The sequence below is a fragment of the Cygnus atratus genome, chromosome 3 (assembly GCF_013377495.2).
Source record: "Cygnus atratus isolate AKBS03 ecotype Queensland, Australia chromosome 3, CAtr_DNAZoo_HiC_assembly, whole genome shotgun sequence".
Taxonomy (NCBI): domain Eukaryota; kingdom Metazoa; phylum Chordata; class Aves; order Anseriformes; family Anatidae; genus Cygnus; species Cygnus atratus.
The window spans coordinates 66,858,467-66,883,219 of record NC_066364.1 but is presented as its reverse complement, the minus strand read 5'-3'; the positions used below and the strand labels follow the sequence as shown (position 1 = coordinate 66,883,219).

The following is a 24,753-nucleotide window of genomic DNA, read 5'->3' as shown; positions in this document are numbered from 1 at the left end:
CTGCTCACTAGGAGGTGTTTTGATTTTTTTTTTTCTTTTGCCTTACGAAGGATCCCTTCTGATTTCATTGATGAGAGACAGTAAAGGAGATGGGTCCTAGTAATTAATGAGCAGCCACCCAGCAGGCACTCTTGGAGATGCATCTCTGTGCTCATCTGGAACAAACTGATCACGGAAATGTGCTGGTGGAAATAAGCAGTGGGCCACTCAAACAGCCAGTACAATGCACATAAAGCTTTCTGGTTCAGAGCATGGTGTTGATGCCTTCCTTTTCCATGTTATCACATCCAATAACAATCGCACCGATGTCTGGGAGAGGAGATCCTCAGAGCTCTGGAGCAGAAACTCCTCTAAAAACACTGAGGATCCATGAGATCCGAGTCATTGCCAAAGCACAGCTCGGCTCACACTCAACTCCCGGTGCGGTGCCGTGCAGTTCACCACGTTTTATTCCTAGTCTCATCCTCCTCGAGCTATATAATCACAGGGGGGCACGCTTTTGTCACGATCCCTGACTCACTACGTTCATCGGTGCCATACCCCTCCCCTCCCTGCCCCGCTCCTTAGCCCCCTCACTCCGTGAGGTGTCGCCGGGTTCTCTCCCCCCGCCGTTTGCCGCGGATGCTCTGGGGAAGGGGAGCGCTTTAAACCCTTTTCTATCAAGCGCCACCGCAGCTTAGCAGGGAAGGGGAGACCTCCTGGCGTGCCCCCGCTGCCCGTGCCCTCCAGCGGGCGGACCCTGCTCCGCTCCCACCAGGAAGCGGCCGCCGCGGGGGGCTGCCCGCTCCCCCCCGGGGCCTTTTTGGGGTGCCGAGGAGGGGGGCAAGCCCCACCTCCCCCCCTCCCCTTGCCGTCCCCGCCGCCGCAGGCCCCTCCTCCCCGTCCCGCCCGCCGCACACATGTGCCTGCACCCAGCGGCGGGGCGCGCCGTCGGGGCGGGCGGGAGCCGCCACCGCCTCCCCGGCACCGCCCGCTCCGCACCGCCACCGGCATCGCCACCGCCGCCGGTCCGGGCACTGCCACCGCCTCGCACCATGGCCGTCGCCTACCTGCTGGGCAACGGCTCGGCGCCGCTCCTGGCCGGCGCCCTGGAGGACCCGTTCGTCGCCAACGCCTCGGCCGCCGCCTGCCGCCCCTCGGCGCCGCCCTGCGCGGCCGCCCCGCCGGGCTCCTGGGGGAACGGCTCGGCGGCGGCGGGCTGGAACCGCTCCGAGCCCTGCGGCGGAGCCAACGGCAGCGCGGGGGGCGGCGGGCCCTGCGCCCCCGCGGGCGGGGGGCCCTCGGTGGTCACGGCCATCGCCATCATGGCCCTGTACTCCGTGGTGTGCGTCGTGGGGCTCTTCGGCAACTTCTTGGTCATGTATGTCATCGTCAGGTGGGTGCCGCCCCGCCCCGCCCGGGCCGCCGCCGTCGAGGAGGGGGACGGGGGTCGCGCTGGGGCGGCGGAGGGGAGGGGAAGGGGGCTGTGGGGAAGGGGCCGGGGAGGGAGGAAAACCGGGAGGAAGAAACTTGCGACGGGGCGGCGGGGCTGGGCGCCCGCTCGGGAAGCGCCGCGCTGCGAGGAGATGCTCTGCGGCCCCGCCGTGCTGCGGCCCCGCTGCTCTCTGCGCAGCCGGGGCCGAAGTTGGCACCTCTCCGCTGGGCAGGGAGGGTTTTAGGGCTTGTGGTCGCTGCGTGTGAGGATGCGCTCACAGACAGGCGGTACACATCCCCGCGGCTGACCAAAGACAGGACCAAAGACCAAAGGCAGGAGCAAAATACAAATGGCTTTGCGGCTGAACGCCTCTCTCTGCCAGGATGCACAGATCCTCTCCCCCAAGTGGTGCTGTGCATGTTTATATCCGTATGTATCTGTGTGTGCGTATGTACCTCCGTGCGTGTGCACGTGTGTAAATACACGGGGGTCGCGACCACTGCCAGCAGCCCATGCTCCCAGCTGCGCTGTCGCATGTCGCGCCTTTCTCCCCCGCAAGCTGCCGCCGCGCTGTACAAGGTCAACCGCAAGCGCGTCTTCCACGCGTGACAAACCTCATTCCCGTAAATCGTCGTAAAAAAAAAAAAAAAAAAAAAAAAAAAAAAGGCGCGGGAGGGGGTGCGCTCCTTTGGTTGCCCGGGGTTGGGGCAGGCGGCTTCCGTGGAGGAACACTGCCACCTCCCGGAGCGGCGGGGCGGGACGCGACGGGAGGGACGGGACGGGACAGGACGGGACGGGACCGGGCCGGTGTTTGCCCGTGGGAACCGAGGCACCACGGAGCCGCCGAGCTCCGCGGGAGCTGCTGGAGGGTGCCCCCGGGGTGCGCTCCCTCCTCGCCCCGGCACTCCAGGCTCGCCGGCTCCGGGAAGCAGCCCGTTTCCCTTTGAGCAATGCTGAGAGGTCCGGGTAGCAGGCGGGCAGCGGGCAGCAGGAGCCCCGCAGGCACCGGGAGGCTCCGTGGCGGGCTCGGTGGAGGCAGTGCTGGCCATAAAAAGCCGGAGCTGAGGAGGGTGCAGCGGCGTGGTGGAGGATGCTTCCTTCTGCATGTGGCAGCATGTCTTGGGGATGTCACTGCAAAGCCTGTGCAGCTCGTAAACCTAATGGGAGCACGCACTGTGTGCATCAGTGGCTCAAACTAAAACTATACTTTGGAGGTTATGTTTTAAATAGGCAGAGCTGGGAAGTTCTTCTACTGGCGTGTGGTTTTGGTCAGTCAGAGATTCAAGCTCTCTCTGGACGCTGTATGAAGGTACGGCTGCAAAAGTGCTTCTGAACAGGGCATGGCTGTGGTTGTCTGAGCAAGTGTTGAATGCATTCCTCTGGAAGAAAAAGCAGACGCACAATATAACAGAGCCAGGATGGTTGTCAGCAGAGCATATGCTACAGGTCGTCCCTGGAATTATGTATTTATAGCGGGCATAACCTGTTCTAGGTTCATATTTCTTACATTAATTAACTCAATTACACTTACACCAGAAAGCTAAAATGAACAAGGCACCTACATTTAGCTTTCTGTCTTAGGAGAGCATCCTTCCCAGAGATTATAGCTTAAAAACAAAAGCCAGAAGTAATAGAAGACAAAAAATGTGTTTTCATTTTACAGAGGAAAGCACAAATCAATTAAATGGCTTCCCCAAAACCACACAGGAATTCTGTGGCAAAGACAGGACTGAATCCAGGTCTCCTGTGCTTTCACAAGAACAGCTTTCCATATGACAGAGTTCCTTCCAAGTTACTGCCGTACACTTATTTACCAATCTGGGATGAAAAAGAGCTTACATGTTATGGTTGAATAGGATCTGTGGTTTAAGCATCACAAAATGCCTTTCCTTTCTGTGCTTCTATATAGGTTTAGTATACCTGAGCTGCAGTAGGGAGCTTTTTGATTTATTTCTTGTTGAAAGCTATACTACCATGACAGCATTTGCAGTCATACTAAATGTGCATATGAAATTATGAGATTATGTGCTTACGTTCATGTATCCTTAGATCCAGCCAAGGATAGGAGGCACACCTTTCACTCAATTGCAATTGACATAACATAAAGCTCCCCTTCTTTATCTACCTTTCACACCATGCCTGCTCAAGAAGAAGGAGGTTTTGAAGTTTGTATTAATTTTGAGAAGAATTAATACTACTAGAAGGAAGATTTTAAAGTGATATTGGTACCTAGTTTACCTTGAAAATCCTAAGAGTTGGGAGGTAAATGGTTAGATTTTTGAAACTCTGTCCTTATTCACTTCTCAGATTCCAGCCCCAGTGAAAGCAACAGTGACTTCCTATTCAGAGTGCTGCGTGTTAATATGACATGTTTAGCTTTTTTAGAAATATGTTTTGGAATAACTATAATGTTATTCTTATAAACAGATGACCTTAAAATTCCATCCAGTCATTCCAACTCTTCCACGTGAAGCAGATCCATGGGTTTGGAGCTGGAGCCATGCAAGTGCTTGCCTGATATGGAATTGATGTCATTATCAATCCACAGTGACATTGGCTTTGTATACCTCTTTCTTTGTAAATAATGCAATATCAACCACCCCCCTCATTCTTCCAAATGCTTTCTGTTCAGCTGAATATTTTCCTCCTTGAATTAATATTTACAGCATGTTAGATCTGCAGTGTGTGAAGCTGAACCCCGTGTTACTAACACCGAGCTGTTCCCTTTGTGAAGTATAAAATATGTCTTCTGAGTGACAGCGATAATAGTCAGGTTTTACTGCCAGCTATGAATTTCCAGTAATCTGAAAAATCTGTAGATAATTTTTATTATCTATTTTCTGTACGTGTTTTGTGTAAGTGTGAATTACTGATATGAACACAGTGTAGTTACGGGCATTTCAACAACAAACGCTACTTCTAGCTGCTGCAGAGTGCAACAAGACAGTGCACAATTAGTACCATGTGGTATTGAATTAATTTGCACAGTAATCTATAGGCTTTTCCTGCCTTGTAGTCAAGTCAGTGGGATATTAGTCACACATCAGAGTGGGAAGAATGTGCCCTGTGATTAAGGCTGCATGCACAATGCTGGAAAGCTGTGAGAGATCGTTGCTGAACATCTTTGGCATCGCCGGTCTGGAAGAGTGGAGTAGCTCTCTGAGGCCCCAGCACTCCACCATGTGAAGTGCCCCGAGAGGACTGTGATTCCATCAGTAGCTGCTGGTGCCACTCAAGTCAAGAGTGATGCCTTGATTGCTTTGCTGTTAATTTTGTCACATATCATAAACAAAGGAGCCTGAGGTACTCTGTGGTCCTTCACAGGAGGAGAGAAATGCCTTGTTTCATTACAGTAAATGATTACTCTGGTTAAAAAAATAAAAATAAAAAAAATAAAAAAAATAAAATAGGGAAAGAAACCCTCTTTGAAGCAAAGGGCTTTTTGCATTTCTCAAACCAACGTCTTCACAATGTTTTGAAAAGAAAAAAAAAGATGTGACTGAAACATCATATAATTTGGAAAGACTACACTGTACTGAAAGCTCTGTTTACTACAACCTGGCTCACACAAGCTTCAGGAAAAGTATTTTACTAAGAAGGGAATTTGGGGTGAAATTTCAGTTGTAGGAAGAATTGATGTCTCCAGAGGAATAAGTATTATCACACGTGTAAAGAAGGGGAAAATTGAGGAGTTTACAAAGAGGTTATAGCATATGAAGTGGAGAGTCAGATTAGAGAAATAAGCTGAAAGTGATCTCAAGCTTGAAAGAGGCTGAAGCGAAGACAATTTCTCTAAAAACAGGAGCTCTTCTTTGCAAGGCAACATGGAGTCACAGATGCAGTGTGAAAGAAGGCCCACAGAATGTCTTGTAGCAGCATACATCAGGGAATTCAGAAACCAAGAAATCCATAAAATTCATTCTTTTCTTTCCTGCCCACAGTCACGTGAACGTCTCTGCATTTGGGTGGCACTGTGTATGCTAATGCTGTCAGCTGTCTGAAAATAAAAATTTCCACCTCCATGTTGTTACCAGCAGCCTTAACCAGTAATGTCAATTATGAATTTATGGTGCTCACCAGTACAAGTCAGAGAAGATCTGTGGACATAACTGAAGGAGCATGACTGGTCAGGAACAGCACAGATGCCGAGTTAAATGAGTGGTGCAGTGAGAGGATGAGCCTTAGCATCCTGCATTACAGAATGGCAGGTGTCTCTGCACACTGTTTGCAGTAGAAGTTTACCAACCTTTGCTAATGGGTAAATGTTTGACTATTGAGGTGCTCCCCTCCCTCCCCCAGGATCAAGGGAAGCAGATAGGTAAAATGCCACAAATACCTTTGTATTTTCATTTTGTTTAAATTATATTGATAGGACCATGGTCAAAGACCCCTGGATGGCCCCGGTCTCCCTGAGGAGCGGGAGGCAGGTGCAGGATGCTATCCAACAACCTCTCCAGAGCTGGTGGCACCGCGGGCACCTGGCACCTGGCCCCAGCCAGCTCCTGCCTGTGGGACATAGGGCTGACCCCACAGGGGAGGTCCCCACACTTGGCCAGCAGCTGCCCCCTGGCAATCCTGGGCAGAAGTGGGCAGAAAACTTCCCCTCTCTTTCAATTCCTCTTGGAAAAACTGTTGTGATCCTGCTGTATTTTCTGGAGTATCATTTTGATGATGGCCTGCAGGAAAAATCATGTTAAACACTTCCAAAATGTTTTTACTTTCCTTGTAAAAAACAGTCTAATATTACTGACTTTTTGTGGCAGCTAGATGAAAAGATGACATGTTTACAAATATCTCAAACAAAACATTATGAATGTTTCAGTATCATTCTAACTTAATGACCTATTTTCCAGCCATAGCCAGTAGCTGGTGTTTAGACAAAGAGTAGAATAAATAGCAGCTTCTCTGTGTGAGACTCCTTCTAACAGTCTGTTACACTGTGGACAGACTTTCTGAGCTGCATTTTGCATCAGCATGTTTATCAACAGCTTTATGTGAACATTTCTCAAATAAAACAATCTAAAATAAGGTTGGAAATAAAATGTCACAAATATTACCACTTTGCAACAAAGCTGTTCTGAAACAATCATTTTCTAAAGTTAAAATTTCAGAATTCTGAAACATTGTTAAAGTTTCTGGATTAGTTATTTTTAAGTTTAGGTGTTCTAAGATGGGTGTTATAGAGATCCTGATTAATGGACACTTTCAAAAAACGATTTATTTTCATTATGATTCCAACTGAAAATAAGTTTTCAGTCCTTGATAATTATCTTCAAAACACAAATCCATTCATTATATCTTAAAAAAAAAAAAAAGAAAGCAAATATTTAGTGAATTGCTATTAGGCTTATCTCAAAGTTCTTCCCATAATCATCTTTGCCTATACCATGGAATTTGTCTTTATTGATGTATTAGTGGGGATGCTATCATTATCTTTCAAAGACCCTGCTTCCCTTTGGAAGTTGGATTTTAAGGGTATTCACTAGCAAGGAGTTCCACAGCTTAGCCTAACTGTGTTAAAAAGCATTCTCATTCATCTGTTTCATGATAAACACTTTTAAATTTTATTCATATTTCCCTTTGAATTTGCATGATGAAAAAAAAAGTAAAGATGACAGACTATAGCTACTCAAGTAACTGTGAAGAACATGAAATAGCGTATTTTTTCCACCTTCTCACTGAGAAGTGTTCAATTATCAGCTATAAGATCTTGTACCTCAGATCAGGAATAAAACTTCAAAACAAAGCTGTTTTTGTGTAGGATGGGGTGTTTCCTCCTCATTGCATGGTACAGAGCAATCCCAGCATAACAGGAGCCTCTTTTTTGAAGCGGAGCAAGGAGCAGCAGTTAAGGTGCCTTTTCCTGTTCTCCCCTTGCTTGGTGCTGACCTCCAGCCCTGGGATCTGCTGCCTCTGTAGAAAAATTATGCAGGAAGCCAGTTTCACAAATCCTTCTCCTAAAATGATGGACTCAGTGCCTCTGTCAGAGCTCCAGTTTCAGGTGCAATCTCATCCTTGTCACATGGGTCCAAACCCATATTTCCTTGTACTTTTCATTTGGTCTTCTCAAAACACGTAGTTTTGCTCCCTCTGTCTGTCATGTCTTTCTCCACCATCTCCAGCTTTCACCATTACTCTCACTTCACGGGCACATCTTCCTGCGGCTTTACCATCTCTCCAGCCTCTGTCTCACCTCTGCTGCTCCTTTCCAGATCACACTCAACACCTTCACAAGAAAATCCTGGTCTCTTGCACACAAGAGACTGTATACACATCTGTGTATATAGATGCACACTCTGTATCTATATACATACACACTGTGTATCTACACACATCTGTGTATCTATATACACACTGTATATATACACATCTCTGTATATTCACGATGACAGCCTTTTACCAGGGAGGATAACCACTACTGTTCCTCATCAGTCTTTTGGGGATCTCATATCCACTAGCAGTAGAACTACCTTCAAAATCTTCCCTGCCAGCTTGTGTGCCAAGCAGGGGATGTCTCATGTACAGTCCTCACATGAGGAGATAAGAACACAAACCAGGAGGAGGCAACCAGCACCTGGAAGATCGCTTCTCTTCTGAAAACAGGCAAAATAGCTGTTAACTTGTTCCTCCTATAAAAATGTCACCTCAGTTATCGTTGACGTAGTCAGTGGTTTCACTCCCAATCACACTTCCCTGAATGCACAGGGGAGAAAGTTAAGTTGAAGATGCTGACAGTTTTCCTTTGCACGTCTTCCTGCCAAAACAAAAAACTTCAGCAATAAGCACCTGCTGCCTGATAATGGCAATATATTGGAGTTATTGTTTTTAGCACCGTTGATTTATTTCTCAGAGATGTGTTACACAATAACTGTGAAAGCAACAGCCATTATTAACAACCCATACGTGCTTCAATGCGAGGCACACGGAAACTGAGCTAAAGGTGGCTTAACAAACAGGCCAGAATAAGTACTGGAATAATTTGGGGATAATGTTTCCCTCTTTTTACTAGGCTGAGGGGAAGGGTTCAGTTTACTAGCAGTTGACTGTATGGGAATTGGAGCATACATGTTGCTGTCATTTCTTTTTATTATTAAATAGCTGTTGGTGGTGTCTGGGAAAAGAAAAATAAATTAGGGTAATAGGAGTTATAAGACATTGCAACATCTTGAATGTTTGCCTGGCAAGTTGTTGTGAATATATATATATAAAGACCTGTCCTTAGCTGGCTCCAGGGATATTTTGCATATACATGTAATTAAAAAGGCATGAAAATAATGAGAGAAATATGGTGATAAAATAGTTACCTGTTGGCTACTGTGGAGTTTGTGTTTTCTGTCTGGATTAATCTCCCTGCTAGTTAATCCTTTCATTCAGACCTGAAGGGAAAGGACCAGCCTTCCCCTGCAAAGTAGCTATTTTTCCCAAAGATAGAAGCTTATTTTGTGTTTTTGTTTGTTTGTTTTTTGTTTTTGTGGGGTGCTTTTTTTTTTTTTTTGGGGGGGGGGCAAGGTTGTTTTTTCCCCTGGGAAGAGACTAAGCTTACTAATTCAAACTAAACAACGGAAAGAGAAACACCATATGATCTGTCTCAGTAGCAAAAAAAAAAAAAAATGCAGGAACAGCAGCAAGAGAATTTTAGCCCAAAGCCCAACACATTATTGTAATTAATTGAAAACAGGATGAGTCAGATGCCCTCAGGACTCTCTGTTATTGGCACAGCAACATTCCTGAAAAGATCAGTGATGGAGTCTGAAGAAAGTCGTGTCTGCCTCAGAGGCTTTCATTTAGCTCTCCCTGTCCCAAAGCTGAGGCCTGATTGAAGTTGCTAATTGGTTCTGACTACAGGAGAAGAGGACCTGAGCAGATGCTCTTCCATGAAAAGTGGTGTGCTCTGTTTCCTTCTCCTAACGGGGCTGTGTAAGCAAATGCCACCAAGTGGTGGGTCTGCACATGCCTTAATACAGCTAGACACAGGGAAAGGACAAACTGGGAAGTCAAAGATAGGAAGATAGCCTAGGAAGTAAACCTTGGTGAAATTCTGGATTCAGTTCACTTGTGCTATGGAGAAGAATAAAGTGAAAAAGGGACTTGGCAGTGGGAAAACAAAGGATGAGGGAGAAAAGAGGTAGCAGCTGAAGCAGTTGTGTGTCCTACATTCAGATCCACATTGAGCACATACCTTGAAGCTCCTTTAGCAAACGTGCATCCACTTGCTGGTGTGCGAGGAAGTTAGAGGACAGCTTCTCTGGCATCCTGTGGTTGGAGGCCTTGCTGCATTCCCCACCAAATACATCAAATAACTATGCCTTTCACTCTTAGGCCTATCACACTCCCTTAGTATGTCATGCCTTGGCATCTGAAGTGATGCCTGATATTTGTATGAATTTTTCATGATTCTAATTAAACCGCCAACACACACTTCACAACCCCAAAGCTCAGTTAGGTTTTGCTGTCTTGCAATCATGTAAAATCTGAGAGAGAAGCCGGATGAATTTTATCTTTAGGCAACAGATAACTTCATGGTGCCCTATATTCACCAACGGAGTTCAGCATTTGCACTCTGATCTCTTCACAGCAGTGACTGGCAGGGCTTGAACGGCAGCAAACAACGGTTGTCTGTCTTAATGGCAGTACATTTTGTTCCCTTCCCCAGTTCAGTTTTTGCCCCCAAACTCAGGGTCAGTGCAGGAAGTAAGCAAATGTGCAGAATTTCACTTTGATTAAGCACAAACATTTTCTGCTGTAATGTTGTACCTGCTGGAGTTGGCTTTGTTTTCTGTTTGTTGTTTGTGTGCTTTCCCTGAGGGATCGTTATTTTTGAATTACATCCACGTATGTAGTCTCCTATGGGGAACATAAATCAAAAGGACGAGTTGATTGTTAACCACAGTATGTCACCTCCAATCCAGATGGCCTGACTGCATAATAACATGTAAGGTTTGTACACAAATTTATGTTGCTTGTACGTAAAGCTTGAGTTTAATGGCTTTACAGCATAAGTATTCTGGAGTATTCATGAATAGAAGAATCAGAGACCAAGTCTTTAAGCTGATGAAAGCACGTGCTCCCAGACAGGTAGATTAGACTCTTACAGAACATATGTTACTTTCAAAGCTTTCAAAGCTTTAATCAGTAGCAGCCTCCTACAACACCACAGCTGTAACTGAGATACTGAGCAGGTCTTTAACTTCGTAGAAAGAGACCCACTACAATGCAAAGAAAGGAAAAGGACAAATAGAAAGGATAGCCATCAGTTAATTCTATTACTTGAGACCAAAGGTACTTTTCAGGATATGACCTAGCAGAGAGGCATCATGTCAGTGTCAAACATGCTTGCTGGATTGTTTGTTAGAAGAAAAGGTTGTCCAGCCCAGGCTAAACCTTTGTGAGAGCTTTAAGGGCTCAATAAAAATTGAATGTACCTCATGTCTTAGGAAAGCACACACACACAAAAAAATCCTTTCCTACTTTTTTTGGGTTGCATGTACAAGATGTACCAGAACAGCCATGAAAATAAACGTTCATTTAAATTGGTTCAAATAGGCATGCTTCACATGTTTTAATCTTCCCACCCAAGGAGACCTCAACAAATCTAATGCATGCACATAATGATTCTTCATTTGTTTAACAAGTCATTTATGCAGGAAGAACATGAATTTGAACGCTAACCTAATCTCCAGCATCAACAAGAGTTATGTGAGGTTGTCTGAATGCAAGACCTAATTGCTGTCTGTTGTTTCTTTGAGCAGCCAAGCAAGTTTCACAAATGGCTGCTTTCTGCAATGAATCTTTTCTAATTAAGCTAGTTTTTCATATATTTTGCATTTTACTTAAACACAGATCAGTTGAAGCAGCCTTCGTCTCCAAATTAGCATTCTATGGACAAAAGCTTGTATGACTTTGTGTTGCTGAAAGTAGTTGTTACCAATCTACCATCAGCCATCCTATCTCCTAAGTGCAAAAGGCTGTTTCTGCTTTTCTCCTCACTGTTACTCTTTAGATAGGAGCTTTCAAATGAATTTGTAATGACATATATACATTATTATATTCATCAGGCTAAACATGGACCACGTCTCTGGCTTCTTTGCACCAGACAGTGGTACAAAGATGGTGTAAGACTGATGTGTTACAAAAGGGCCGAAGGATCTGGAGGAGGATATATTTCAACAACCCACATGAATGTAAATGTTTTGTCCATTGCACAAGACTCAGGTGCCAGTCTATCAGCTGTGTCTATTAGGCTTAGAAAAAGCATGCTATGAACTAAATTTTCTTTTTCTTCCTTCCTTCCTTCCTTCCTTCCTTCCTTCCTTCCTTCCTTCCTTTTTCTTTTTCTTTTTCTTTCTTTCTTTCTTTCTTTCTTTCTTTCTTTCTTTCTTTCTTTCTTTCTTTCTTTTTCTTTCTTTCTTTCTTTCTTTCTTTCTTTCTTTCTTTTTTCTTTCTTTCTTTCTCTTTCTTTTTCTTTCTTTCTTTCTTTCTTTCTTTCTTTTTCTTTCTCTCTCTTTCTCTTTCTTTCTTTTTCTTTCTTTCTTTCTTTCTTTCTTTCTTTCTCTCTCTCTCTCCTTCTTTCTTTCATTCTAAGAGAATGTATGTTATTCATGTTATTTGCTCTTTACTTTTGAGCCATTGAGACTTAAAACATTTTTCAAAATATTTAGAGGTGATCACCTGGAGACTTCCCTGTTGAAGTGGGCCACAAACAGAGCTGTGTCACACATCTCACAGAAAGAGAGAAATGCACAGGCATGAACACATCTCTTTCTTCTTGCATGTCAGGGATGTGGGTGGCAAGGTGCTCATTTCCCCTGCTCAAGGTGCTATTGCACTTTGTACAATGGAAGCAGGGTCTATCTAGGTTAGTTTGATGAACCTTTTGTTTGGTTTCCAAAATAAAGTTGGCCCATGGCCTGCCAGTTGAAGGCTTTTATTTATCCTGGAGTGCTAGGAACTTAGTGGCTATTTCAGTAGAATTCAAAGGGTTTTCCTTACTGCTTTTGCTTATTCCAGGCAAATCCCAGTTGAGTGGATCTCTAGAGCTCAAATCTTCAAGTGTATTTTAAATCTTTGCTGGATAGAACAAAGATAAAAGCAAGACTGAGTGCTGCCTACAGAATTAGACAGACTTAAAGTTGTGAACCTGATCTATCATCTCCTAATATCAACAAAAACCACTGTATAAAAATTGATATTTTATGGTACAAAACCTGCCATGAGGAGATAGAAGAAGCATATTAGTGGGTGTCAGTATTATAAGGAGCATAATTAAATTGAGGTGCCCGTCTGGATGCCTACCTGGGCAGCCTGCTCTAAGGAACCTGCTTTGGCAGGGAGGTTGGACTCGATGATCTTTCCAGGTCCCTTCCAACCCCTTCAATTCTGTGATTCTGTGATTCTGTGAATATTTATCCATAGCACTGTTGAGCTAAATGTTCACCAAAATGTTGAATCATCATATTACTGTATTAATATTTCACTGCAGAGCTGTGAAAATAAAAGTAATGTTGCTCAAAGCCAACTTCTATCCTCACTTGCAACCTTACTCATTGTAATGCAAAACTTAATGTAGTTAGTGTTTCAGATGCTGAACTTCCCATCTAATTTAAATACCAGCATTCAGATTTTCCAAGGCTTGCCTTTAAGACTTTTTCTTTACACATTTGTTTGGTTTAAGATTCTTTAATGGTCTTGAATGAAAGTGTGAAAACAGTATCTGTTAAAAGATCACATTTATAAACACAGTGCTTTCGGCATTATAAGTTAGCTCTACAGATAGCCTGTGACTTTAATTACATATAAAATCCAGTCCCTCTGAAGTTTAGCAATTCGATCACATACACGTGTATGTCTGTATGATGGAACTGTTTGTGCTGCTTCTTCAAATAGGTAGACTTAAGGATACCTTAAGAAAAGATATAATAAAAGCTAGGACCAAGGCTTTGAAGAGCTCCATTTTGAGGACCGTTATTTTTCATGCTGTTAAAAATCTATTTTAATCAATTCTTTCAGTATTTATTTGTTCATATAAAAAAAAATACAATCATGGGGACACTGATAATCTACTTATTTGGAGAAATACACCTTTAACAAAATGTGCTTTTTAGAAATAAGCTCTTTATAAAATCTCTAAATATTCAGTACAGAGAAATACTCAAATCCCATAGAAATCACTGAAAGGAATATTGTGAATTTCAGTAGGCTTTTGTTGATTAAGCAATTGTGGAAGCAAATGCTTTCTGTCACCGCAAAAGCTTGGATTCCTTTCTTTGTAAGAAAACGGTGATTAGAAACACAAAGATTACGGAGTACATCAAGCAGAATCTTTCATTAATAGCCTACAGAGCCCATTACATGAAATAATGGAAAGTCCAAGAACTTTTAGGCTTAAACCAACAGTGAAAACAAGATACCAAAACCAAAAATTGTGTCGTACTTAAGTGGAATAAGGCCCATGGTAGTGTCAGTGAAGAGACGTTATTCCATTTATTCAGAGTTTTTCTCTACCCATCCTCTGGCATACTAATCTGAAAGTCACTTACCTATTGGCTGATCTATTTTGTTTGCTGTGTCAAGCACTGCCTTTAAAGCATAGGAATATTTTCAATTACTGATGAAAAATCATTATAATAAGCTGCTTCTGCTGCTGATGATGATGATGTTCTTTTTGGACAGAACTACACCAGAATCAGGTGTGATGGCAGCAGCACAAAGAAGCATACCTAAGCTTGTTTTCTTCTCCAGCCGTAAAGACAAGGCAATCACTTCAGAGCTGAGTATGGACCAGCAGCCTGGATGAGAGCACAGGGTCTGCATTGCCTTTTCTCATCCACAGAGGGTTCAGAGTCACTGCCCGTCCACTGCTATCACTGCCTGAGCCAGTTAGGCTGGAGGAAGCTGTGAATGTCTGCTCACATTGCCATTAAACATCCAGGTTTGCTCTCTGGACACAGAATTAGCTAATCTTGGATCTGTTGTCAGACCCATAGAGAAGTCATTCATTTTTGATAAGAAGCAAGGGGTATAGCAAATAAAGGACTTAGTACAACTTCAGCTTCCTAAACTGTTGTTGCAATTTGTTGGATAAACGGAGGGCTTCCCTAAGAAAAGTTTTTAGAGTACTTTAATTTCAGAGTATAGATTTTATTTAAAACTTGGAAGTATCATAGATCATATTTCTCAAGACAGAAGTCAAGTAAGAGATTGGATCTACTTAAAAATATTCTAGCAGAACACCCTAGCTTGACATTAAGGCTGTTAGTGGCTCCTCCTGCATAGTGCCATGAAATGAGAGAACAAAGACAGTATGAACTTCTTCAAATGTTCATCAGAAAAGTTATCTAGATGCATTCAGTAAAAAGTCTGCATTCCTCCAGCCCCTACCAAAAAAGTTCCAAAAGTGTGCTCCCCACATGGCACTGTCACCAGTTCCTTGCAACTGACTCATGATCTGGATAGATCAGAGGAAAAACAAGAAAAAACAAACCATGAAATAGTGTATTTTACACTTTGTCTTCCCCAGCAAGTTGCCCCAAAATATTTTTAAAGTACTGTTCCACTTGCAGATCGGTCAATACATTATAAAATGTCTGAACAAATACCGTGCTTATTACTTTGTATTACTTTGCAGGATCACAGGAGGGTTTCATCAAAGAAGCAAGCCATATGACCTCCCAAAAGCCAGATGGCCCCAGTGCCTAGCAAACTCAGCAGCAGTCTGGGCAGCAGAAAAGACTAGCCAAGAACAGGGCTTGTAGTAAAACATTCATTGAGCCACTGCAAAAGTATAGCTATCAAAAAAAAAAAAAAAAAAAGGGGGCTATTCACATGACACAATGACTTGAAACTGTAAAGGGCTCATGAAAAAAACTGATGAAATGACAGAAGAATTTGAATTCTACTTTTATCAATGCAAACACAAATTAAAACACGTAAAGCTCCGTCTGCTGTGCTGTGGTTGAAGTGTGACACATTTAAAATTCAGAAAGTGTTTTTTGCATAGTTGGTATCACAGACTTAGCAAGAAGGGAGTGCAAAGTAGCTTGAAGTCCCTCCTGCTGCAATAGGCACTGTGGAGCAGAGCAGGGCATGCACACCTACTTCAAGCAACAGGGCTGCAGCATCCACAAAGGGCTGGTGGTTTTATTGAAATGTTCAGTTCATATGGTCAATAGATTCTGTCTTCTTGTTCAGTTGGAAGAACATCTGTCTAATTTGTATAGGACACTGAAATCAGCAAAGCAATGAAGTAACCATCATAACAAATTATTTTAAATTTCTATAATTACAAGCAGGTAAGAAAGTCTTAAAGCAAAAGCATAAATTTTCAGATGTAGTGGGTTTGATAATTACACTAATCTTTCAGGTACTTATTCCCTAAGGAATTACATCATTACTATTCCACAACCTAGAAATGCTTTCTCCATTTGTATAGACCACAGTTCTCATACTTGACATGGCATCAGAAGGTACACAAAATCTATCCATTTAATACAGCATCCAGTATTAGAAAATATATATATTTTTTCAGCTTATTTCTTGGTTAGGTTGGATATTAGGAAGAACTTCTTTACTGAAAGGGTTGTTAGGCATTGGAATGGGCTGCCCAGGGAAGTGGTTGAGTCACCATCCCTGGAGGTCTTTAAAAGACGTTTAGATGTAGAGCTTAGTGATACGGTTTAGTGGAGAACTTGTTAGTGTTAGGTCAGAAGTTGGTCTAGGTGATCTTGGAGGTCTCTTCCAACCTAGATGATTCTGTGATTCTGTGATTCTGTTCTTTAGCCATCAAAATATTGTTTCTTCTACAAGTGTCCTTTCTCTCTGCACAAGTTAAATTAATGTATTCTAATCTTTCTTACAGCTGTTACCTAATGTCTGACTGAATTACAAAATAATACTGTAGATAAACCATAGCAAGATCATTTGGTTAAAAAGTGAACAGCAGAAGAGGTTGTCTTTGATAGCATCTAACATTATTTCACGGAAGTTTCTTGTAGGTGGTGCTCTTGCCTCAATTTTGTTTAACATTGCTAGTTATGGTCATTCACATTTTTTGCTGATTTTTTTTTCTAGGTACACGAAAATGAAGACTGCCACCAATATCTATATTTTCAATCTTGCATTGGCAGATGCATTAGCAACAAGTACTCTGCCATTCCAGAGCGTGAATTATTTGATGGGAACATGGCCATTTGGTACAATCCTTTGTAAGATTGTTATATCCATAGACTACTACAATATGTTCACCAGTATCTTTACGCTCTGCACCATGAGTGTGGATCGCTATGTAGCTGTCTGCCACCCAGTTAAGGCCCTTGATTTCCGTACCCCCAGAAATGCCAAAATTGTTAATGTCTGCAACTGGATTCTTTCTTCTGCCATTGGCCTGCCAGTTATGTTCATGGCAACTACTAAATACAGGCACGGTAAGTCTTGTTTTCATTCCCAAATTAAATATTTCAGTGTTTAAACTCCTTTCTGCATTCTTTCTTTTTATTGTAGAGACATTGAACTAACTTCTGACCTGCAAGCTGTATGAAGCAGGCAGTGCAAATAGCCATCTTGGAAAATTTTGCAGCTGGCTCTGCTTGACCAGAGACAGCTCTGCATGTGATCAGTCTTTGACGACCAGCAGCTCCAGCGGGATCCATGTGAGTCTTGTTGCCCTAGACAGCCCCTGTAGTGTTTGGAAAAGCATTTGTGCCTACCTTCAGCTATAAGGGAATATGCACTGTTAAAGCACAGGAGACTGTGCTTTACCACGGATTTTCCCACTGAAGTTGCTGGTCTTCATTTTCTACCTCATCTAGCAGGACGTGGTACAGAACTGAGAGCATATTCTGGATTGCTGGTGCTCAATGGTGTCCTTCAAGTGACAGCCTCTCAATGTAAATCAAAAACACTCCAAAGTGCACAGTTACCACATGTTATGTCATCCTCTACCCCTTTGCCTTGAAATGCCCAAATTTGCAGCAGATACAGTGCTGAAATCATCTTATTTTCACCAGGTTTTATCTTAAAAGTGAAAATGAGCCAAAGTTTGAACACTTAATGACAGTTCAACTCTTTTTCTTGTTAAATATATGCGGAATTCCAAGCAATATAATGCAAAGGAGAACGTTACTTTTTGCTCTTGTTTTTCTAACTAAAGCTTCATACATATTTTGCAGCGCTGTTTTCTATCAATGTTTGTGCCAATGACAGATCACAGATTGCTTTGTTTTAGTTATTTACATAGTAAATCTTCATGTATTTGCTCATGATATTTAACAAAAAAGGTTTAAAGTGAAGCAAATGCCAAACTGACCAGTTTTTTCTTCTCTGCTCTTTTCTTTTATCTCTAGGCTCTATTGACTGCACACTTAAGTTCTCCCACCCTGCTTGGTACTGGGAGAACCTCTTGAAAATCTGTGTGTTCATCTTTGCCTTCATCATGCCAGTCCTGATCATTACTGTGTGCTATGGGCTGATGATTTTACGCCTGAAGAGTGTTCGCATGTTATCTGGCTCTAAGGAGAAGGACAGGAACCTGCGGAGAATCACGAGGATGGTTCTCGTAGTGGTGGCAGTGTTTATCGTCTGCTGGACTCCCATCCACATTTATGTCATCGTTAAAGCCCTGGTCAACATCCCAGAAACTACTTTCCAGACTGTCTCCTGGCACTTCTGCATTGCTCTAGGGTATACAAATAGTTGCCTTAATCCAGTCCTGTATGCATTTCTAGATGAGAATTTCAAAAGGTGTTTCAGAGAGTTCTGCATCCCCACCTCCTCAACCATTGAGCAGCAAAACTCCACCCGAGTCCGACAAAACACTCGTGACCATGCTTCCACTGCCAACACTGTGGACAGGACTAACCATCAGGTATGACTAGCAGTGGAGATGTCATCTCTGGATCCAGGCCACCCGCTTGGAGATGACATGTATTCCGAAGTTACAGTTTGTACTGATTTGTAGCTATTTGAACGTCTAAACACCTTCAGGGCTACATTTGAAGCTGGTGTATTCACACACAGAGACCCCAGCCCTGCATGGTGCTAGTTGTTCTATACTCTAGTTGATGCCCAAAAGCTGAGGGCTTTCAAAGGTACCTTGCATGATAGGGTCCAGCATGCATGTGTTTACACAACACCCAAAACAGAGTGTTTCATTTGCAGAAGGTTTACAACAGGTGTCTGATTTAGAACTGGTTAGAGAATAATCAAAGATTTCTCTATTCTGTCTGTTGAGGGAGACATGGTTGGGCCAATATACACGTCTCCTACCATTTCATCAGTAAACTGAAAAGAGAAGAAACTGCATGTACGCTTTCTGATTGATGTACAAGAAAGGCCTACAAGGCCATGTTTCTCCTGTAAGAGATGCAAGAAGTAGACAAAGGTCATCTGCATGCAGTTCTTGTACCGGATCAATATCTGTGTTGGCTAGTGTAGGTTTTGATAGATAGATATGTAAATATATAAATATACATGTATACACACACATATTAAGGAGTATTGTGCCATTTTGCTGTTTAAGGTATACAGAGTAGGAATTTTATGGCACAGCAGATACCAGGATATAGATTGTTTTTATTCAGGCTCTTTTTGCTTAGCTTTTGGGAAAAAAAAAAATTCCTTTTTGTTACATATTTGACATCCATGCACCGGTGATTATTCCTGAGAGTTTCCAAAGCACACCCCTTGGTGAACATCAAGCAAAACACAAAGGCAAATCTTAACATACTAGCCTAACAATTGTTAGAAAAGGTTTGAATCTTATCTGGAACTCATTAAAAAGAAGAAATAAAGGCAGAAACCTAATTTATTCCTTGCCACATCATCTTTCATTGGAACATCAGCAATATCCTTAGTTTGCTCCTTCATGAGCTTCTCACTGCTGCCCCTTCACCCACAAGCTAGGTGCCTTCTTGGGGTGCAGAGAAGTAGCTTTTCGTGAAAGAAATAGCTTACCTGTCACACGGGCAATCAGGAAGTCCAGATCAGAATATTATCTTATCCATACAAAGTAAATGCACCAGAAAAAGAGGAAGGAGCAAGCAAAAGGGAGAAGAGGAAGGTCTATTGAGCATCTGCAGCTGGTGGTATCGTTCACCAGAACATGATTTGTACATGCCAAGCTGCAGGCTGAGAAATCAGTTAGTGTCTGCTCAGTCTTACCCACACTTCAGTGGTGGAGCAGAACTGCCAAACTTGGCATGGACACATACATATATGTATGTGTGTATGTACGTGTAGTATTCACTATGTGTAGCAAAAGCTTAGTAGACAGATTCAGCTCTCACTAAGGCTTTTGCAACCCTCAATGGAGTCAATTTTGTGCATGTGTCTGACAATGGGGTTGTATCTTTATCTAGTTCATGTCTAACTTTTTCAGCTTTTTACAGTGCAGTGTGTAATAACACATTTTCTACATTTACTTATACTTCTTTACCTTAATTTTAGGAGAGCCGTAGCTTTCTAAACTTCTACCCTTAGCACAGATTACTGTGGTAACACCTAGAGTCTGACTGAGATAAAGTCTATTTCACTGGGCACTGAGCAAACACAGAACAGAAGGTGATCCTTCCCACAAAGATCTTTCAACTTACACCAACAAGGGAGAGAGCTAGTTGAGGCAGGGATAGAAGTGAGCTTTATAATGGAAGTAAAAATGGAAGTAAGGAGCAAGCTAATCACATAGTTGGAGATTTTGTGTTAGTTTCTTTCAGGGGATAGTGGTGGAATTAGTTAAGAAGAGATAAAGCACAGGTAAAAAGAAGTGACAGGGAAGATGCTGAAGAGAAAGACAGGTGACAGGAAGAATGCAGAGGAGGAAGGAGAACATCAGGAATAAGGTCAGAGTGAGGAAGCAAGGGAGAAAATTGAAGCAAAAAGCCAATATACATGTAACAAAAGAAATGTGTTCAGAACTGTAAGAAACGGTGTGACTATGCAGCTTTCACTACTTCTGTAACTCTTCCTAGCAGCTAGCTAGCATGTTTCCCCCAGCCTAGGGAGAAGCCATCACTTGGAAACTCCTGTCCTCATAGATGTGTGGACAGGTCTGTTTGCATGGTCTGGTATTTGAGAGAATTTGAAGTGCTCATAAATGGGCCCAATTTCACTTCCCTCACCATCACTGCAGCAGTCCTTGCTTGAGCAGCTGTTGCCACTGGTTTATTTCTACCAGATGTGCCCGATGGATGCTGACATGAACCTTCTGACTGCTGCGCTCCCTGGAGAGCAGCACACCAACTAGTCGATGCAGTCCTTTTCACCCTCCTCAGAGGCTATGAAATATATTCACACCAAGCCATGTTCAAACCAGATTAAACTTCATTTACTTATTTTCTTCTCCAACAAACTTTTCTGTAAAAGACATTTTTGGTGTCTCTTACTATCCAAATGACAGAAGGGTTTTAGGACTAATCTACTCTGGAAAGGTTTTCTGGGTAGTACTTACAAATGTAGCATTTTATTTATTTATTTTAGACAGAGAAAGCCCTATAGTGAATCCATCTTTTGTTCTCAGAAAACAACAACAACAAAAAAAACACTTTGCTCAAACACTTGGTGAGCTTTGTAAATTCTGTTCACAGGGTATTCTTTTCACAGGTAAGTGCTTTCTGTACAGGCAAGTCTAGCCAGTATAGCTGTATTGATCTAAGTATACTGACAAGCTCTTTCTTGTATAGACAGGGCCTTGGAGAGCATTTGGTATGAATCCTAATTGTGCAGTGTATAGTGCTCAGCACAGCTCAAGTTATTTTCATAGAAACAGATGTTCTACAAGTTGTGTGTTTTTTTTTTTCCCCAAGTGAGAATTCTTACTCCAGCTAAAGTTAATGAGAGCTGCAAGCACTCAACTGCTTGGGGCCTCACACTCTTGAAGCACTTAAAATAAGCACTCACTTGTGGGAACAACAGCTGTGTTTTCTATCAGTGCAAAAGAACAGATACAAATGTTCATATTATTCTGAGTTAAGATATTATCATTTGGCCTCCGTTACGTCTCTTTGACATTACCAAAAAGTTCTTGGTTAAGAACTGCATTATTGTTTTATCTACATATAGGAAAAGTGCAAAACAAGTTCTGACCTCCTCCAGAAATGAAACACTGATGGTGCGAGCATTTATGAAAAATAGTACATGTCCAGTGGAGAAACATATTTCTGAGGGGGAAAAGACAGCGGCTAGTCAGGCATGCAAAATCTGGAATTTTAACAATGAGATGCTTTACATCTGTGGGGGATGTATTTCGGGTTACTGGGCTAACGTCTGTGTCAGAACGTTCAGGTTGCATTGTTTCAGGGTGAGCTTAGAGCTTAGGCTCAACTCACTTTAATTTTCAGGGAAGCATGGGCAATCTTTCAAGTTCATTTGCATGGAAGATTAAAACAAGAAAATAGGAATAATAGAACACTGGAGAAAATCTTGCAGAACAGAACTGTTTACTTCAAACTTTTCTTTGCATGACCCAATAATAGTAGGGAATGCTAATAAAGGAATGAATATTAGCTTTTGCAGATGTCTGAATTGTTTTTGATGTCACTAGCATTAACCTGGATCATGACAAAGACCCTAACAAACTTTGAAATAGCTTTTACTTCAGATGCACAGAGAATCTCTGCACTACTTTATCTCCTAGATTTAAAAAAGTCTTGAACATTTTTACTGACGTGGGACCCTTGTGAATCTTCTAGGTAACAAAGAAAACAGAATGTGTTTGCTAGACAATTTCATTAAAGGCAGCATCTATAAACAATGCTGTGAGCGCTGAAACTAATTAGATGCATTGTAAGGTTGCTTGTGTTTGTGGCATTTATTGAACTGAGAATTAGAAAAAATGGACAAAAACATTTCACTTTTTCCATAAGAAAATAGAAAAATAAAGTTCACCGGTTTAAAAAAAAAAAAAAACTGCTGTATCCAATCCACAAAAGAACAATAGAATATCCTGAGTTTGAATGAAGGGACCCACAAGGATCGAGTCCAACTCCTAGCTCCACACACAAGACAACAGGACTACCTAAAAATTAAACCACATGACTTAGACCATTTTCCAAATGCTTTCTGAACTGAAATTTCTATTAATTCAATTCAGAAGTGAATATGAACTTCAAAATTAATTTCTGGATCTAGACTTCTCCAAAAGACTCAGATTCATATTCACATTTAGGATCAGGTCAATTTTTGACAAAAAGTTGCTGAGGAGGAGCATTTCCAATACAGAATAAAGAAAAATCCCTAAATATAGCATGTTGAATTGAACAAGCATTTGAGTTATGTTTTGGCCTTGGAAAAAAATATCTCCAGTCAGAAGTCCTAACAGATGCCAACTGCAGAAAGCACCTGGAAAACAATCCAGTTAGAAAATGCACCTTCTCCCCACCCCAGAATCCTTGCCCATGTGTAATACGTTTCCCTCATTTGTGTCCATCAGGGTTCATCTGTGACTGCTTTCCATACCGTAACCACTTTAATGACAGTGTCTCCCCCATTTTCAACAAGTTCTGTTTGCTGGGCAGCAAAACAGGTTGCAGACTTTCAGGACATGATGTGTCTTAGGCAGATTTGCTTGAAAATTTCTGTAGATTTTCTATCATGCCTGTATGTGAACAAGATTTGGTGCGGATACCATGGATGCCCAGAGCATGGGGATGGTTGGGTTTGTTTGCTGATGTAACTCCATCTCACACAGAATCTTTAAACTTCATCTCACACTGGATCTTTAAATTCGAATCCAGAAGTCAGTCAATTTACTAGTGTGAACACAGAAAAGATACTAATAGGCATGTAAAATACCAACTTACCTGCAGTTGCTACAGAAATAATACAGGGAGGGAGTGAAATCCTTCCCTACAAGTGAAATTCATTGAGGGTTCCCCTCTAGAAAGAAAACAACTGGCTTGCTATGAAATAGACCAAATACAACAGCACTGCCGATCTAATGTTTTTCTGTCATTAAAGCTAAGACACAAAACTTTCATCATTTACTCTGCCTTTGTTGCTTTATGACAAAGGCATATTCTTGCCTTGCTGCCTGGGCTACCAGTTCAGCTTTACAGGGCAGGTCAGTAGCTGCAAATGATAAGTTAATTATTCTTGAAAAGAACAAAACACACACACACAAGCAAACTGGTGGGAGGGCAGAAATCAAGTAACTGCTCATTGTGTTTGCAATTTCTTTCCTTTCAGTTGGAACTCCAAGAAGCTGAAACCACCCCACTGCCGTGACAGGGTCTCCTGCCGCATAGCTCTCAAAGCAATTACAAACCAGTGCCACAGTGTTTCTGTGCAGTATGCTGTGGGAAGGTGTAGATACACTTTCCCTCAAAATAAATAAATAACTAATAATTAAAAAAAAAAAAAAAGAGGAAAGTGCCTGCTTTTCCTGTCTGTCAAAAACTGCTTCTGCAGCACTTCTGCATTGCGCGTAACAGAAGCATGAAACTTAACGGTAAGCAGAGCCAAGAGATACAGGGGCTTTCCAATCTCCAGTGTTCAAAACAGTCATGTTAACCAGGAATACATATGTTAGTGTAAAGCGAAACTACTGTATCTGTAGCTATCTGAAGTGCTCTGACAAGTTACAGTAGTGTTAAACAGGTTGGAGACAAAAGTTAAAAGGACAGACAACTATAGTTTGAAAAGTGAAGGTGAGTTTTTAACAACAGGAAATAATGGGAAATTGAGTTGTAATACTGTTGGGTACTCAATTTACATTTAAAATTTCTGTGTAGAGGTGTTTTCTGTGCAGGTTATTTGTGTGGTGAAGTTTCACAAGATCATCTAGAATAACACATTGGCAAGTCAAGAGGTCGTCTCTTACAAGGATTGCATGTTCCACAGCTTCAAAGGGAAAATATTTATTTCAGTGCTCATTTAAAGAAAATAAAGCAAACCCCTAAGTTTCACCTTCCTCCTCTATTTCTCACATAAGAGCTAGACTTTTACAATGAAAACTATGAAGTGTCAGTTCTTCTGAAATAAATGAATAAATGGAAGTATTCCATGCTGTTATTGATTGTAGAATGATCCCCAAAATAGCACTGACTCTATAAGTTCCAGTATGAATAGATGCACAGCTATAAGCTTGTCAGGGCTGGCACAGGCAGCTGATAAATTCTCTTTCATCTAGTTTCTCAAACTTCAACTGCCTTGTCAGCAACATCTCAAATTTGGAAGTCAGCAACAGTCCCTGTGTGAAGTGCTTGGAAGAGTAAACACATTAGAGCTGCTTTAAAAATATATAAATAAATAATAATTAAAAAATAAAAAATAAAAATAAAGTTACATTTTGATAAAAATCTATTTTTTTCTTAACCAAACCCATGTTTGCTTTTCTAACTAAGGTAGTACAG

General features: G+C 42.0%; 1 protein-coding gene across 2 annotated transcripts; it reads left to right on the top strand.

The window, feature by feature from the left end:
• The first annotated feature begins 1,034 nt into the window (after positions 1 to 1,034).
• OPRM1 (opioid receptor mu 1) lies at positions 1,035 to 24,165 on the top strand. Of its 2 annotated transcripts, none has more exons than XM_050710030.1 (4): positions 1,035 to 1,375; positions 16,481 to 16,833; positions 17,752 to 18,272; positions 24,133 to 24,165. In XM_050710030.1, exons 1-4 carry the CDS (start codon positions 1,035 to 1,037, stop codon positions 24,163 to 24,165), a joined length of 1,248 nt encoding a protein of 415 aa, XP_050565987.1. The 2 variants fall into 2 exon arrangements, with proteins under 2 accessions (XP_050565987.1, XP_035394737.2); XM_035538844.2 differs by lacking the exon at positions 24,133 to 24,165 and adding an exon at positions 23,588 to 23,626.
• The last annotated feature ends 588 nt before the right edge of the window (positions 24,166 to 24,753 follow it).

What these genes read in the sequence shown, in the direction of transcription:
- OPRM1 (XM_035538844.2), top strand. Translation starts at nt 1,035, where the DNA reads ATGGCCGTCGCCTACCTGCTGGGCAACGGCTCGGCGCCGCTCCTGGCC. An exon ending in AACTACTAAATACAGGCACG is followed by an intron (nt 16,834 to 17,751) that starts GTAAGTCTTGTT and finishes TTTTATCTCTAG; the next exon opens with GCTCTATTGACTGCACACTT. An exon ending in TGGACAGGACTAACCATCAG is followed by an intron (nt 18,273 to 23,587) that starts GTATGACTAGCA and finishes CTTTCCTTTCAG; the next exon opens with TTGGAACTCCAAGAAGCTGA.